This window comes from Thamnophis sirtalis, unplaced genomic scaffold, assembly GCF_051295495.1.
Source record: "Thamnophis sirtalis isolate CommonGarterSnake01/CBP01778 unplaced genomic scaffold, rThaSir2_p1.2 scaffold_2, whole genome shotgun sequence".
NCBI lineage: Eukaryota > Metazoa > Chordata > Lepidosauria > Squamata > Natricidae > Thamnophis > Thamnophis sirtalis.
The window spans coordinates 52143107-52158867 of NW_028261382.1; the positions used below are offsets into that span (position 1 = coordinate 52143107).

Genomic DNA, 15761 nt, shown 5'->3' on the forward strand with positions numbered 1-15761 from the left:
TCTTTCTCTCTCTCTGTGCTCTCTTTCTCTTTCTCTCTTTCTCTCTCTCTGCTCTCTTTCTCTCTCTCTCTTTCTCTCTCTCTGTGCTCTCTTTCTCTCTTTCTCTCTTTCGAAAGAGAAGGGAAAGGGGTATTTGAATAGCCTGTCGCAAGGACCCGAGCTGAACCCAACCATCTCTTCTGTGGCCAATGATTGCCACCCTTTCTCGTTTCAGTTCAAGAGGTACGTTAACAAGCTCCGGAGCAAAAACACTCTTTACAAGAAGAAGCGGATGGAAATAGCCGAGATCACGGCCGAGTACGGCATCCTGCAGCGCACGGAAGAGCTTCTGAAACAGCGGCACGAAGACATCCAGCAGCAGTTGGTAAGCCAGGATCGCCCCGGGTGGTGGTGGTGGTGGTGGCATTTGATGAGATCCCAGGGCCCATCTTAAATCCCAGAAAGGATCCCCGGGTAAGCCTGGCCGGGGGAGACGAAGGACGACAAAATCGTTAGCTGGGTTTATTACGTAACGTGGCTTGTTTGGTCCACGCGGGGTAGAAATCCAGCCCGTTGTGGCGTAGCTAACAACTGGGAGTCAAAACAAACCATGGTCGCAGCTCGTGTGAATCCAGTTACTCTGTCACGGACTGAAATTTTCTGAGATTATATTCTTTGGAAACCAACTGGGGTTTGTGGTTTAAAGCTTGTTTATCTGTTAGGGCAGGAGAGTCTCCCCCTTGGTAGCCTCCGAAGACCCGTGGACTTCAACTCCCAGAATTCCCCCAGCCAGCCCTGCAATGCATCCCCACGGAGATAAGATTGCCCCCCCCCCTCCGCCCTCCCTGGACACTCTTCCGCAAGGCCTCGTTGGTTTCGGCAACAGGCCCGGAGACCCTAGAGTGGGATGAACTCCCCCCCTCCCCTCAAGCGGCTTATTTAATTCTCTTAATTGTTGTCATGGTCTGTGTGTGGGGGGGGGGAGGAATTACCGCTTTTTATTGGTTTTTATATTGGTTTTTTTAATCCATGCAAGCCGCGGGGAAGGGGTGCGGTGGCTCAGGGGCTGAGACGCTGAGCTTGTCAATCAGAAAGGTCGGCAGTTTGGCGGTTCGAATCCCTATTGCCACGTAACGGAGTGAGCTCCCGTCGCTTCTGCCAACCTAGCAGTTCTAAAGCCCTTAAAAAATACGGCGTGGCAAGCCGCGGGGAAGGGGTGCGGTGGCTCAGGGGCTGAGACGCTGAGCTTGTCAATCAGAAAGGTCGGCAGTTCGGCGGTTCGAATCCCTATTGCCACGTAGCGGAGTGAGCTCCCGTGGCTTCTGCCAACTTAGCAGTTCTAAAGCCCATAAAAAATGGCGTGGCAAGCCGCGGGGAAGGGGTGCGGTGGCTCAGGGGCTGAGACGCTGAGCTTGTCAATCAGAAAGGCGGTTCGAATCCCTATTGCCATGTAACGGAGTGAGCTCCCGTGGCTTCTGCCAACCTAGCAATTCTAAAGCCCGGCGTGGCTAGCAACTGCTAACAGCTGGTGTTTCTCTCCTTTGTTCCTCCAGCAAGCCATCGAGGACAAGAAAGGCATCTCGGGCTACAGCTACACCCAGGAGGAGCTGGAGAGGGTGTCGGCTGTCAAGAGCGAAATGGATGAAATGAAAGGCCGAACCCTGGACAGCATGTCTGACATGGTACCCTCCAGAGGTTTCACAAGGGACAGGGTAGAACGTGTTGTGGCCCGCCAGCAGATCGGTCAGCCGGGATGGACAGTGGGGAGGTTGGGGAGGAACCTGGGCCAGTCCTGGAGTCTGGGGAAGGCTCTGAGGAGGGCTCTGTGTCAGAGGCAGAGAGGGGGCCAGGGCTGTCCGACAGTTATCAACTGCCTTCAGAGTCAGACATCAGTGAGGCAGAAGAACAGCTGGAGCCTGTTCTCAGTGTGCGCATGCGCAGAGCGGCCAGATGAAGGGAAGAGCTAAAGAACAGGGGTCGACTTGGGAGTAAGGCCACAGGGGGATGGTGAATGGCCCCTCCCAGAGGACATAAAAGAGGAACGAAAGGGGAGTGGAGTTTGCAGGAGACCATCAGTTCGCTTCATTGGTTTGTGACTCTCCGAGACTCCTTGCCAAGTTCTGCAGATCTCAACCTGGCAGCTCTCCAAGCCAGATAAGGTCTGTGACCGTAAATCCTCCCTTGAAAGACTTTGCTGGAGGTGAAGGAGCAGAATTTCACAGTCAATTAATAAAAGGTTTTTTTTTGTTGGGACCAGGAGTCGGCTTCAGGCTCTCGGGAAGCCTCGGTCAGAACAGAACAAGCTTGCCCTCACCTGGCCCCGCCCTCTGCCACCTCTTACCCCCCAGCACGCTGCAACCTGGCTTCCTTCCAAATGTGGCAGGGTCCTTCCTGGTCTACCTCAGCTCCCCTTCAGCCGTCTCACTCACAGCACCGCCTTCCTTCCCCACAGGTGAAAAAACTGAACACTTTGGTAGCCGATAAAAAGTCAAGCTTGGCCCCCATCATCAAAGACCTCCGGCAGCTGAGGCAGAAGTGCCAGGTGAGTGCAGGCAATGCTCGGGGAGGTGGCTGGAACGTTCCCCCCCCCCACCGCCCTATAGTGCTCTGGGTTGCCTTCAGGAAGGGGGGGCTCAGAAATAACGAACTAAGGTTTATTTTTGGCCCTCATTTATATCTTTGCTTTGATCGTGGCCTGCGATGATTGTGCAGCTTCGTGCCTCTTTTACGAGGATGTGAAAGATCCGCTGGAACAGCTCATTCTAGAGCAGGGGTCTCCAACCTTGGCGACTCTAAGCCCGGCGGGCTTCAACTCCCAGAATTCCCCAGCCAGCAAAGCTTAAGTTTAAGTTTAAGTTAAGTTTAATAAATTTATATGCCGCCCAATCCTGAAGGACTCCGGGCGGCTTACATAAAAGACAATTTAAAAAGTACTAAAAAGTTTAAAAAGTAGAAGACAGAGCAGGTTAAAACGCAACACACACTCAACCGTAATGGGGCTGGACCTCATTCAAGAGGTCAACAGCCCCAGGCCTGCCGGAAAAGCCAGGTCTTAATAGACTTTCAGAAGGCCGAGAGAGTGGGAAGGGTCCGGATCTCTACGGGTAGATCGTTCCATAGGGCCGGAGCAGCTACGGAGAAGGCCCTCCCCTGAGGAGCCGCCAGACGACATTGTCTAATTGACGGCACCCGGAGAAGGCCCACCCTGTGAGATCTTATTGGACGCTGGGAGGTATGTGGCAGGAGACGGTCCCGTAGAGCCTTTAAAGCTTAAAGTTGCCAAGGTTGGAGACCCCTGCTCTAAAGAACTCAACCAGATGTGAATCGGTCGGGGAAGGCAGGCGGAGTATCACGTGTGAATGGGCCTGCGACAGGGGGTGAAATGCTACCGGTTTGGACTGGTAGTAAAAAATGCTATTGGTTCGCAGAACTGGTAGTAAAAAAATACTAAAAAAAGGTTTTAAAAAAAAAAAGTTCCGACGATCCCACATCGCAGAGCTGATCTTCAGAATTTTTTACTTTTTCAGCATTTTTTTTACTTTTTAACTTTTAAAAAACTTTTAAGCATTTTTTTTTACTTTTTAAAAACTTTTTAAGCATTTTTTTTTACTTTTTTACTTTTTAAAAACTTTTAAAGCATTTTTTTACTTTTTAAAAACTTTTTAAGCATTTTTTAACTTTTTTACTTTTTAAAAACTTTTAAAGGATTTTTTTTACTTTTTTACTTTTAAAAAACTTTTTAAGCATTTTTTTACTTTTTAAAAACTTTTTAAGCATTTTTTTTTACTATAGTTTCTCTGGAAACGCAGGGGTGGGATGGGGTGGGGTTCCGTTTTTGCTCCCAAAACAGGAGGTGGGCAGTGCTGAGAAAGGAAGAAGGAAGAAGGAAGGAAGGAAGGAAGGAAGGAAGGAAGGAAGGAAGGAAGGAAGGAAGGAGAGAGTGGGAGGGTGGGAGGGCAAAAGGAGAGGAAGGAGGGCGTGCGAACCTGGCACTAGACGCAGCTTCAGAGGAGAATCCAGGGCTGGGAGGGAGCTGGAGGTCATCTAGTCCAACCCTGCTCCAGCAGGACATTGTTAAAAGTGAGTTTCTGTCTTTTGAGCCCCCGGTTACATGACTACATAGCCACGCCCACCCAGTCACATGCTCCACCAAGCCATGCCCAGCAAGCCAGTAGTAAAAAAAAAATTAGATTTCCCCGCTTGGCTACGATGGTCTGTCCTACAAACGAGGGTTGGAAAACAGAGTTGAGCACCGTCTGGACAGACCCAGCAGCTTATTTCTTATTTCTTATTTTATTGTCACTTATAGGCCGCCCTTTTCCCTGAGGGGACAGCCGAGTTCCCTGTAACCAGCAGCCCCCCAAGGAAGCTAAGAATCTTTCGTGCAAGCTCAGGGCTTACCCTGCGCAGCTCGGGGGTCTCCTGGATTTAGGGGGGGGGGGCCTTCGGTGCACCAATTGCTGAGCTTGGGCTTGCCAGGGGGGACACCTGTTGTATCCACGCACTATTTTGATCCCCCCCCCCTTTATCTCCCCAGGAATTAACCCAAGAATGTGAAGAGAAGAAATCTCAGTACGACAGTTGCGCTGCTGGTTTGGAGAGCAAGCGTTCCTCCCTGGAGCAGGTAGGCGGAGCAGAGGAGAGGGGGAGATATGTATGTATGTATGTATGTATGTATGTATGTATGTATGTATGTATGTTAGTTATATTTGTGCTGATAAATAAATAAAGGGAGACTAGTATAGATCTATTTCAAGCTATTTAGCTCTCATCAGCTAGCCATACCCTTACTGGGAATCGAGCCTGTGCTGTATTGTCTCTAAGGCAGATGTGTTAACCATTGAGCCACAGAGCTCGACTCCTTATCAGCCAGCCAGGGAAGAAGGTATATATTTAGATTTAGATAAATTATCTATTTAGATTAAAAAAAAAATTGGGTTTCTGTCTGGATGGTCTCTTGTGACGAGCCGAAGGACAGAGAATGGAAGTAGTGATCTTCCTCCCATATTTGGGCATACCGGGGGTTGTAAAATCTAAATATTTATAGATAGATAGATAGATAGATAGATAGATAGATAGATAGATAGATAGATAGATAGATAGATAGATAGATAGATATAGAGATAGATATACTGATATAGATATATTGATACATACATACATACATACATACATACATACATACACACATGTATGTATGTATGTATGTATGTATTTATGTATGTATGTATGTATGTATGTATTTAGTGTCACAACCCCTGGTATGCCCAAATATGGGAGGAAGCTGACTGTTTCCTTTCTCTGTCTATCGGCTCGTCACAAGACACCATCCAGACAGAAACCCAATATTTTTACTGTTGCCTTTGTTACATTTGTGTTCCATTTGTGCTGATAAATAAATAAAGGGAGACTAGTATAGATCTATTTCAAGCTATTTAGCTCTCATCAGCTAGCCATACCCTTACTGGGAATCGAATTATATTAATATAACTGCCTGATATGTAATACAGCCCAGCATTTATGGGAGGAAAATATCCGGACCAAACATCATTTCTGATGTTGGATTTTCCCCCTTACCAGAGGGAGCCCCCTTGTGGGGTGATGTGAAGCCATTACCATGGCAACTCCACTGCGCTGTACAATAGAAGCCATTTTACGGCGGTACAGTAGAAGCCATTTGAAGGCACAACAGGCTGTATCTTAATAGAACACACACCCCGAGGGGTGTCTTATTGTCAGCTGATTGTGGGAGCTACCGCTTCGCTCCCAGCTGATTGTCGGAGCTACTGGTTCGCTCCCAGCTGATTGTTGCCCGAACCAGTAGAATCCCACCCCTGAAAATATCCCTTTTCTTCCATCAGGAGGTGAAGAGTCTTCGGGAGGAATGCTTACAGGAAGAAAGCAACTATCATCAGGTCAACTGCATGAAAATGGTATGTGCTGGTGAAAGAAACTGGGATTTCTCTTTTTTCTCGGCAGGAAGGAGGGCTCTTGGAGGTCTAAATCCAGATTTATTTATTTATTTATGTATTTATTTTTAGATTTCCGAAGCCCAGCTGCAGCGTGTCAAAGACGAGGTGAAAATGTATGTTTCTTCGGATCAGCAGGAAAGAAAGAAGTCAGTCAGGTACAGAGTCCCCTGGAGCCTTTCTGTTAAATCCATAATAATAAAATCATCGGCATTGACACAATCCCCACCCGTCAATTCCAAAAGGCGGCTGGGCTCGTAACAGCTGACATCCGGCAATGATAACTTTTAACACCCTCAAAACATCCACATCTGCCTATCCAAGGTGCTTGGGAAAGATTCAGTGGTGGTGTTATTAGTTACGAAGTCGTGTCTGACCCATCGCGACCCCACGGACCACGTTCCTCCAGGCCTTCCTTTTCTCTACCATCCCCTGGAGTCCATTGAAGCTCACGCCGGCTGCTTCGGTGACTCCATCCAGCCATCTCCTTCTCTGCCGTCCCCTTCTTCTTCTTTTGCCCTCCATTGTTCCCAGCATGAGGCTCTTCTCCAGGTAGTCCTTCCTCCTTCTCATTAGGTGGCCAAAGTCTTTGAGTTTCCTCTCCAGGATCTGACCTTCTAAAGAGCAGCCAGGGTGGATCTCCTCTAGGACTGACCGGTTGGATGGCCTTGCAGTCCATCTTTTCCTTCCTTCCATCCATCCATCCATCTATCTATGTTGTCCTCAAGCCCTTCCTGTCCTCTCCCATCCTCTGGAGTCCACTGAAGCTCACGCCGGCTGCTTCGGTGACTCCATCCAGCCCCCTCTTTCTCTGCCGTCCCCTTCTTCTTCTTTTGCCCTCCATCGTTCCCAGCACGAGGCTCTTCTCCAGGGAGTCCTTCTTCCTTCTCATTAGGTGGCCAAAGTCTTTGAGTTTCCTCTCCAGGATCTGGCCTTCTAAAGAGCAGTCAGGGTGGATCTCCTCCAGGACTGACCGGTTGGATGGCCTTGCAGTCCAAGGGACTCAATGCAGGAGTCTTCTTCTCCAGCACCAGAGTTCAAAGGCCTCCATTCTTTGGCGCTCAGCCTTCCTTATGGTCCAACCTTCACAGCCATCCATGGAAACTGGGAGTCCTTCCTTCTCATTAGGTGGCCAAAGTACTTGAGATAGATGGATGGATGGATGGATGGATGGATGGATGGATGGATGGATGGATAGATAGATAGATAGATAGATAGATAGATAGATAGATAGATAGATAGATAGATAGATAGATAGATAATTGTTGTGAGTTGCGAAGTTGTGTCCGACCCATCGCGACCCCATGGACCACGTTCCTCCAGGCCTTCCTGTCCTCTCCCATCCTCTGGAGTCCATTCAAGTTCACGCCGGCTGCTTCGGTGACTCCATCCAGCCCCCTCCTTCTCTGCCGTCCCCTCTTTTACCCTCCGTCGTTCCCAGCATGAGGCTCTTCTCCAGAGAGTATTTCTTCCTTCTCCTTAGGTGGCCAAAGTCTTTGAGTTTCCTCTTCTGGATCTGGCCTTCTAAAGAGCAGTCAGGGTGGATCTCCTCTAGGACTGACTGGTTGGATGGCCTTGCAGTCCATCTTTTCTTTATCTATCTATCTATCATCTATCTATCTATCTATCTATCTATCTATCTATCTATCTATCTATCATCTATCTATCATCTATCTATCTATCTATCTATCTATCTATCTATCTATCTATCTATCTATCTATCTATCTATCTATCTATCTATCTATCTTATCTATGTTGTCCTCCAGGTCTTCCTGTCCTCTCCCGTCCTCTGGAGTCCATTGAAGCTCACGCCGGCTGCTTTGGTGACTCCATCCATCCACCTCCTTCTCTGCCGTCCCCTTCTTCTTCTTCTGCCCTCCATCGTTCCCAGCATGAGGCTCTTCTCCAGGGAGTCCTTCCTCCTTCTCATCAGGTGGCCAAAGTCTTTGAGTAAAGATTTAATAGTTAGATAAAAAGGCTAAATCCACTGTGAACATCTGGTTGAGAGTGAGGTGAGCCCTAATATTAACGACAACGCAGAGTGGATGACTCCCAAAGCCTTGTTAAAAATGGAAGGGGCATTCTGAGTTCCTCAACATACCACCCCAATTCAGCCCAACATTTCCGGGCTGAAGCGAGACATTTGTCGAGTGAGTTCTGCCCCATTTTACGACCTTTCTTCCCACGGCTGTTAAGTGAATCGCTGCAGTTGTTAAGTTAGCAACGCGGCTTTTAAGTGAATCCGCCTTTCCCCATGGACTTGGCTTGTCAGAAGGTCGCAAAAGGGGATCCCTTGGCCCCAGGAGGCTGCGACCGTCATAAATACGAGACAGTCACCGAGTGCCTGAGTTTCGATCACGTGACCACAGGGAGGCTGCACTGATGATGTGAAAAGCAGTCATAAGTCACTTTTTTCACTGCCGTGTAAGTGTTGTGTGTGAGTGCAGGTTGGGAGTGTTGTGGCCCGACAGCAGAGCTAGCAGCAGATTCGGAGAGTGAGGAGGGTTGGGGAGGAACCTGGGCCAGTCCTGGAGTCTGGGAAAAGCTCTGAGGATGGCTCTGTGTCGGAGGCAGAGAGGAGGACAGGGCCGTCCGACAGTTATCAGCTGCCTTCGGAGTCTGACATCAGTGAGGCAGAAGAACAGCTGGAGCCTGTTCCCAGTGTGAGTTGTCGGACGAAGGGAACACTGAAGAACAGGGGTCGACTTGGGAGTAAGGCCAGAGGTGGACGGTGAATGGCCCCTCCCATAGGGAGTAAAAGAGGAGCGAAATGGGACTGGAGTTTGCAGGAGACCATTAGTTCCCTGAATTGGTTCGTGACTCTCCGAGACTCATTGCCAGATTTTGCAGATATCGGCTTGGCAGCTCTCCAAGCCAGATAAGGTCTGTGACTGTAAATCCTCCCAAGCCAGATAAGGTCTGTGACCGTAAATCCTCCCTTGAAAACTTTGCTGGATTTGAAGGAGCAGAATTCACAATCAATTAATAAAAGGGTTTTTTTGTCGGGACCAGGAGTCGGCTTCAGGCTCTCGGGAAGCCTCGGTCAGAAGAGCGGTGGGTTGGCGTCATGACATCATGGGGACGTGTCCCGTACGATTTGCGTGGGGGGCGCTCTTGGCCGCCTAAGCTGCAAAACAGCCCTTGTGTGCCGCTGGGTTCTCTTATCGGAGCTCTCTCCGTTTATGGTGCTCGGATGAAAGGGCATCCAGGGACAACGAGCAGATTACATCTCTTAAATATTTGCAGTGGGTTTTATTATCTGTCTGAAGGGAGGAAAGGAAGCTGAGTGAGGAGGAGAAACAGGTCAACACTGAGCAGACAGACATTAGCAGGGAACTTCCTGCCTGGAAAGAGCTTCTGTGTCTGGCTCAGTTTGGTGATTTGTGTGTATCATTTTCTTCAGGATTTCTCTCGGCCTGTAGCCGTATCGGGTACTTTACAGCAGTGATTCTCAACCTTGGCGACTTTAAGCCCTGTGGACTTCAACTCCCAGGATTCCCCTAATGCTGGCTAGGGGATTCTGGGAGTTGAAATCCACACGTCTTCAAGTGGCCCAGATTGAAAAAACGCTGCTTCAGAGCGATTGCTTTGAAGACTTTGGAAGGGAAAAGTTGTTGGGGTATCTGAGCATAACGTTCGGAGTTCTCGGGAGGAAGAGTTTGGATGTTTCTGGACATCCGAAATGACTATAAAGTAAAGGTTCCCCTCGCACATCTGTGCTAGTCGTTCCCGACTCTAGGGGGCGGTGCTCATCTTTGTTTCAAAGCCGAAAAGCCAGCGCTGTCCGAAGACGTCTCCGTGGTCATGTGGCCCGCATGACTCAACGCCGAAGACGCACGAAACGCTGTTCCCTTCCCACCAAAGGTGGTTCCTGTTTTTCTACTTGCATTTTTCGTGACCCGTCAAAACCGCGTTCCACAAAAGCGCGGTCGACGAAAGCGCGTATGTGACGTCATCACAGCGCGACAAAAAAGATCGAAAAATTGAAATAAAAATTAAATTACAGCAAGCCGATTCACATAAAGGTAAGGGTTAGGTTTAGGGTTAGGGGTAGGTTAAGGGTTAGGGTTAGGTTTAGAGCGTTAGCGTTACGCTTAGCGTTAGGTTAAGGGTTAGCGTTAGGTTTTTTGTTAGGTTAAGGGTTAGGTTTAGGATTAGGTTTAGGGTTAGGTTAAGGGTTAGGTTTAGGGTTAGGTTTAGGGTTAGGTTTGGGGGGGTTAGGGTAAGGTTTTCGCTGTATTTTTACATTTTTAGATCTTTTTCGTCGCGCTGTGATGACATCACATACGCGCTTTCGTCGACCGCGCTTTTGTCTACCGCGGTTTTGTGGTGGAACCGCATTTTTTACCTGCTTTCAAACTGCTCGGTTGGCAGAAGTTGGGACAAGTCATGGGAGCTCCCTCCGTTACGTGGCACTAGGGATTCGAACCGCCGAATTGCTGACCTTTCTGATCGACAAGCTCAGCACCTTAGTCACTGAGCCACCGCGTCCTCAACTCACTCACCTGTCCCAGGTCTACCCCAGATTTGAAACTGGGAGAAGCCCTCTCCCGTAGCGAGGGGTTCCACATGGCACATACCTGCCGTGTTCAGCTGTAGCATTCCTGCATTTCTATGGAATTTACCACCCCATTAATGAAGCCCGTGCTACTAGGGCGGAGCCAGTGAGCCAGCCCCCCCCCCCAAAATACCCAAACCACCCGCCTTCTCTTCATCAGATGGTTCGGACAAGCCGACAACCTGCGCGGCCCAGCAAATGACTTTCTCCCAAATCCTCCGGTAAGCCCTGGAATGGAAGCCGCATTCCGACAGCCCATAAACATCGGCCCCCAAAGTCGGGAACCAGAAGTCCCGTCCGTCCCCCCCCCCCCCGCTTTCTCCTGATCCCTTTCCCCATCGCCGTTCCATGGAGTCAGCCGTCAGGAATGCGCCAAGTTAATTTGGCTCTCTAAAAATAGCGCTCCCTTTTCAAAATTAAGCGGCATTCTTTCCAAGCATCGTTTAAATAGCCAAGAAAAGAAAACAATCTGGCTTTCGGGAGCCGGCCTTTTTTTAAAAAAAGAAAGAAAGAAAGAAAGAAAGAAAGAAAGAAAGAAAGAAAGAAAGAAAGAAAGAAAGAAAGAAAAGCAGAAAAAACAAACAGATCTGCGAATCCTTGGAGGGATCCTAAGGTGAGGGCCCTGAAGGTGAAGACCCTCCTTTTGCCAAAAGAAGCAGAGAGAAGACCTTGACCTCCGAGTGGAAAATGTGTTCCTGACGCAAATATCTCCTCTCCCATCGGAAAGTGCCGTTGTGTGTCTGGGGGTGAGGGGGGGAGACAGCCTGGAAAATGAGAACGGAGTGAAGATCTAAACGTCTTGGTAGTAGAAGGAGAGAAAGAAGTTCCCCTGTTGGGTACGAAGGATCAGGTCCACACAGGCGAAGGTCCAACAAAACCAATTTATTGCTACTAATAGCTGTGCACCAGAATCTGCTCGGCTCCTCTTAGATGTTAGATCTGGGCAGTTCTCCGGAATGCAAGGGGAACTGTTAACTTACGGCTACATAGCGATTCTAGGCTAGTGCCTCTTTTCACTCCGCCCTCAGCTTATGCCACTCCTTCCCCCTACATCAGCGGTAACAAACTCGATTCAATTGAGGGCCGCATCGGGGTTGTGTTTGACCTTGGGGGGGGGCTGGGGGGGGCAGCTTGATGTCACTCATGTCAGGGGCATCTGTGGTGGCTGAGCACACCCTGCCAGCGCAAACGGGTTCTCGAGCTCCGTTTTCATCTGCGACGGCCTCCTGCAAGAGTTGCCGGACAAAGGGAAGAGCTAAAGAACAGGGATCGAGTAAGGAAGGAAGGCCACAGGTGGACGGTGAATGGCCCCTCCCAGAGGGAATAAAAGAGGAGCAAAAGGGGAGGGGAGTTTGCAGGAGACCATTAGTTCGCTTCATTGGTTTGTGACTCTCCGAGACTCCTTGCCAAGTTCTGCAGATCTCCACCTGGCAGTTCTCCAAACCAGATAAGGTCTGTGACCGTAAATCCTCCTTGAAAAACTTTGCTGGATGTGAATGAGCAGAATTCACAGTCAATTAATGAAAGGGTTTTTTGTTGGGACCAGGAATTGGCTTCAGGCTCTCGGGAAACCCCGGTCAGAACATAACTTCCCTTAAGGAGCTCTTGTCAAACAATACGTCCAAAGTGCTTCCAGCATTTTGAAATCCCGATCTAACGCTTCTTCTTAAATTCTTTATTTTCCATAGGGATCAGTATTCCAAGATGATCGCCGAACAAGAAAACCTCGGCAAGGTAGGAGTGGGGTAAACACGATTGGTTTCTCTTTTGGACCAAGGCCGTCCAAACTTGACCCGTGTGGACTTCAACTCCCAGAATCCCCCAGCCAGCCTCCCCGGGAGTTGGAGTCTTCACGTGAGCCACATTGGACCCCCCGCTAGTTTATACAAATGCCTAGTAGGCCCTTCTCCTAAAAACCGTTCGGATTTAGACTCAGGGAAGTCGCCTTCTGGAAATAAACCACGCAAACCATTGCAAAGCCAGCTTCCTACAGATGTGGCCTGAGCCAATGGACCATCACTTGCCACAAGGCCTCTTCAGCACAAAACCTCAGAGAGAAGACTCTGTTTTGCCAGATACCGTGGCACACACAGCAGTTGGCCGCGGAGAAACACGGTATTTAGTGGCCGCCCTGTCCTATTTTTACAAAAAGGACCCGCAATCCATTTCCTATCCCCGCTTCCTTGGCAGTTGGCAGTGTAGAAAGAGTTTGTTTTTCCAATCAAGGGTCTTTTGGATGTTCTTACAAACGGTTCATCTCCGTGTTGCTCTTCCCGAGGAGAAAAGTTGTTTTAAGAAAAAGTTTTTAAGACGGTCTCGAATTTCCAAAACATGATAATAATCTGCTGTGCGGTCTTCAGCCGAGATATTATCTAAACTTTTTCAGATGTTTAAACAGTTTTAAAAAAAAGATAAACGAAAGGAAAGCCCAAAAGAATAAAGGAATGAAGATTATTTGGAAGGCCTTACATAGCTTTTAAACTCTGTTTTGGCTCTGGGGTTGAAAGGAGTATTTCATTCCATTTTGAAGCAACATAGTTAGCTGCCGAAGACTTCTGAATGGAGGCACATGGGGACGGTAAGTAAATAAACCCACGGATCAGGGTCCCTCCCCGAGGGGTGCGCTGGCCTAGAGGCGGAGCTCTCGCCTCACAATCAGGAAGCTGTTAGTTTGATCCCAGGTAGAGGCAGATATTTCTCTCTCTAGGCATAATGAGAATTTATCTGCGGAACAAAACTCCGCTCTGGCAACAGGAAAGGCATCTGGCCAGTAAACACGCAGCTCCATTGAGTTGTCCAGACTCCACCCCACAAGGGATTCTAGGGTCGTTAAACGATATGATTATCAGGACCCCTCCCTAAACAGCATCTCTCTCTCTCTTTCTCCCCCCCCCTCTCTCCCCCTCTCTTTCTCACTCTCTCCTCTCTCTCTTTTTCTTTCTCTCACTCTCCTCACTCACCCTCCTCTCTCTTTCTCACTCTCTCTTTTTTCTCTCACTCTTTCTCCTCTCTCACTCCACTTTCTCTCTCACACACACGCTCTCCCCTCTCCTCTTTCTCATTCTCTCCTCACTCCTCTCCTCTTTCTTTCTCTCCCTCTCTCTTTCTCACTCTCTCTCACACTCTCTCTTTCTAACTCCTCTCTTTCTTTCTCACTCTTTCTCTTTCTCTGTCTCTCCTCTCTCTCTTTCTCTCTCACTCTCCTCACTCTCCTCTCTCTCTTTCTCTCTCACTCTCCTCACTCTCCTCTCTTTCTCACTCTCCTCTCTCTCTCTCTCCTCACTCACTCTCCTCTCTCTCTCTCTCTCCTCACTCACTCTCCTCTCACTTTCTCTTTTTTCTCTTACTCTTTCTCCTCTCTCACTCCACTTTCTCTCACACACACTCTCTCCCCTCTCTCCTCTCTTTCTCATTCTCTCCTCACACTCTCCTCTTTCTTTCTCTCTCTCTTTCTCTTTCTCTCTCTCACTCTCTCTCTTTCTCACTCTCCTCTCTTTCTCTCTCTCTCCTCTCTCTCTCACTCTCCTCTTTCTTTCTCTTTCTCACTCTCACTCTCTCTCCTCTTTCTCTCTCTTTCTCACTCTCCTCTCTTTCTCTCTTTCTCTCTCTCTCCTCTCTCTCTCACTCTCCTCTTTCTTTCTCTTTCTCACTCTCACTCTCTCTCCTCTTTCTCTCTCTTTCTCACTCTCCTCTCTTTCTCTCTTTCTCACTCTCTCCTCTCTCTCTGTCTCACTCTTATCTTTCTCTCTCTTTCTCCCTCTCCTCTCTTTCTGTCATCTCCCATCTCTCTCCTCTCTCTCTCTCTTAATATCAGAAACTGCGAGAGAAGCAGAAATCTGTCCGGGAAAGTCATGGCCCCAACCTGAAGCAAGTCAAAATGTGGCGAGACCTCCAGCTCCTGATGGAGTGCAAAAGGGAATGTTTCCTCAAGCAACAGAACCCGGCTTCGGTGGGCCAGCTCATCCAGGAAGACGGAGAAGACCGTCTGGTCTTGTGAAAGCATACGGGCCCGACATCTGGGTCACCCCGGCAGAGCCATTCTTGCCCCAGTGAATGTTGGCCGGGGTTTAGGAGGATGGTTTTGAAGCAAATGAGGTGGAGTTCAGCTAAAAAGTCCTTGTCTCAACTAGAACAGGGCTGGGGTGGGTGGGCTTCCTTTGTTCCTTTGGGGAGGGGGTTTACATCTTTTAATCTGCTGATGGACGGACCGGCCTTCCCTCGGCCGGAAACCAGTCGAGGGATTAAAGCACTGAGACGTCGTTGGCACAGGTGCAATTCCGTTCAAACGTAAGAGTCACGCCAGAGAAGCAGGAGGACAGAAGTCAGGATAGCGTTGACATCTGGGGTTTGTAGATGCCGTGACACCAAGCCAGGATCGAGTCCCCACAGGTCCTCCCCAACTCAGGAGCATCATTTTTTCACCACTGGCTCAATTCCTAAATTCCCTTTTCACAATTCCAGCGACCAAGTTGAAGAAGGACTTTGGCATATATATTTTTTTGGGGAAGCGGGAGAAAAATGCACAAACTTGAAGGACGTAGCAGACCCAGCTTCCTGTAGCCCACCGATGTGTAAACCCTGAGGAGGTCCTTGGTTCTCCTCGTAGTTGTCCCCCCCCCCCCCGTGGTCCCACCTGTTTAAAGTCCAAAACGCAGGAGACACAATTTCCTTAATTCCCCTGGACTCCAAAGCAAAGCCATCGAATCTGAAATTCCTCTGCCTTCTCTCATCCGCTTAGCTTTTATTGAGTCCGCTTCCGAATGTGTGTTTTTGTGTTGAATTTTTTTTTTTTTTGGGAAAGATTCCCTTCTCGCGGTTATTACGTCGTCGCTGGCTTCCTGGCGGCCTTCGGCCCGCGTGGCTCGTCTCTCTCTCTCTCTCTCTCTCCAAACTGGCTGATCCTTGTTTGTCCTTTGCCTCGAAAGACAATAAAGTTATTTGTAGCATCTCTCTCTCTCTTTCCACGTTGTCTCTGGGAGGTTCATCGAATCGAATCCTGGCTCCTCCGGACGTACTTTTTGTTTGAAACTCATAAAACTGGTCTTGCCGAGGAATGCAAAGGAATCCTGCGTGTGCATTGGCATTTTTTTTTTAGTTGCACCATTGAAGGAAGAAAAACGAAGAGGTTATGCCTAAATAAAAGGTAAAGGTTCCCATTGCGTGTATGTGCCAGTCGTTCCCGACTCTAGGGGGCATTACTCATCTCAGATTCAAAGCCGAAGAGCCAGCGCTGTCCGAAGACGTCTCCGTGGTC

General features: G+C 48.8%; 1 protein-coding gene across 1 annotated transcript in view; it reads left to right on the forward strand.

Moving 5' to 3' along the window:
- The window catches only part of IFT81 (intraflagellar transport 81), a gene marked incomplete in the record, with an annotated part of 58075 nt that extends 42620 nt beyond the window's left edge, over window positions 1-15455 (forward strand). Inside the window, 8 exon segments of the mRNA XM_087705514.1 lie at window positions 215-364; window positions 1533-1661; window positions 2432-2521; window positions 4517-4603; window positions 5841-5912; window positions 6021-6106; window positions 12196-12241; window positions 14322-15455. Coding sequence (XP_087561640.1) covers window positions 215-364; window positions 1533-1661; window positions 2432-2521; window positions 4517-4603; window positions 5841-5912; window positions 6021-6106; window positions 12196-12241; window positions 14322-14504 — 843 coding nt within the window.
- Window positions 15456-15761: the final 306 nt, after the last annotated feature.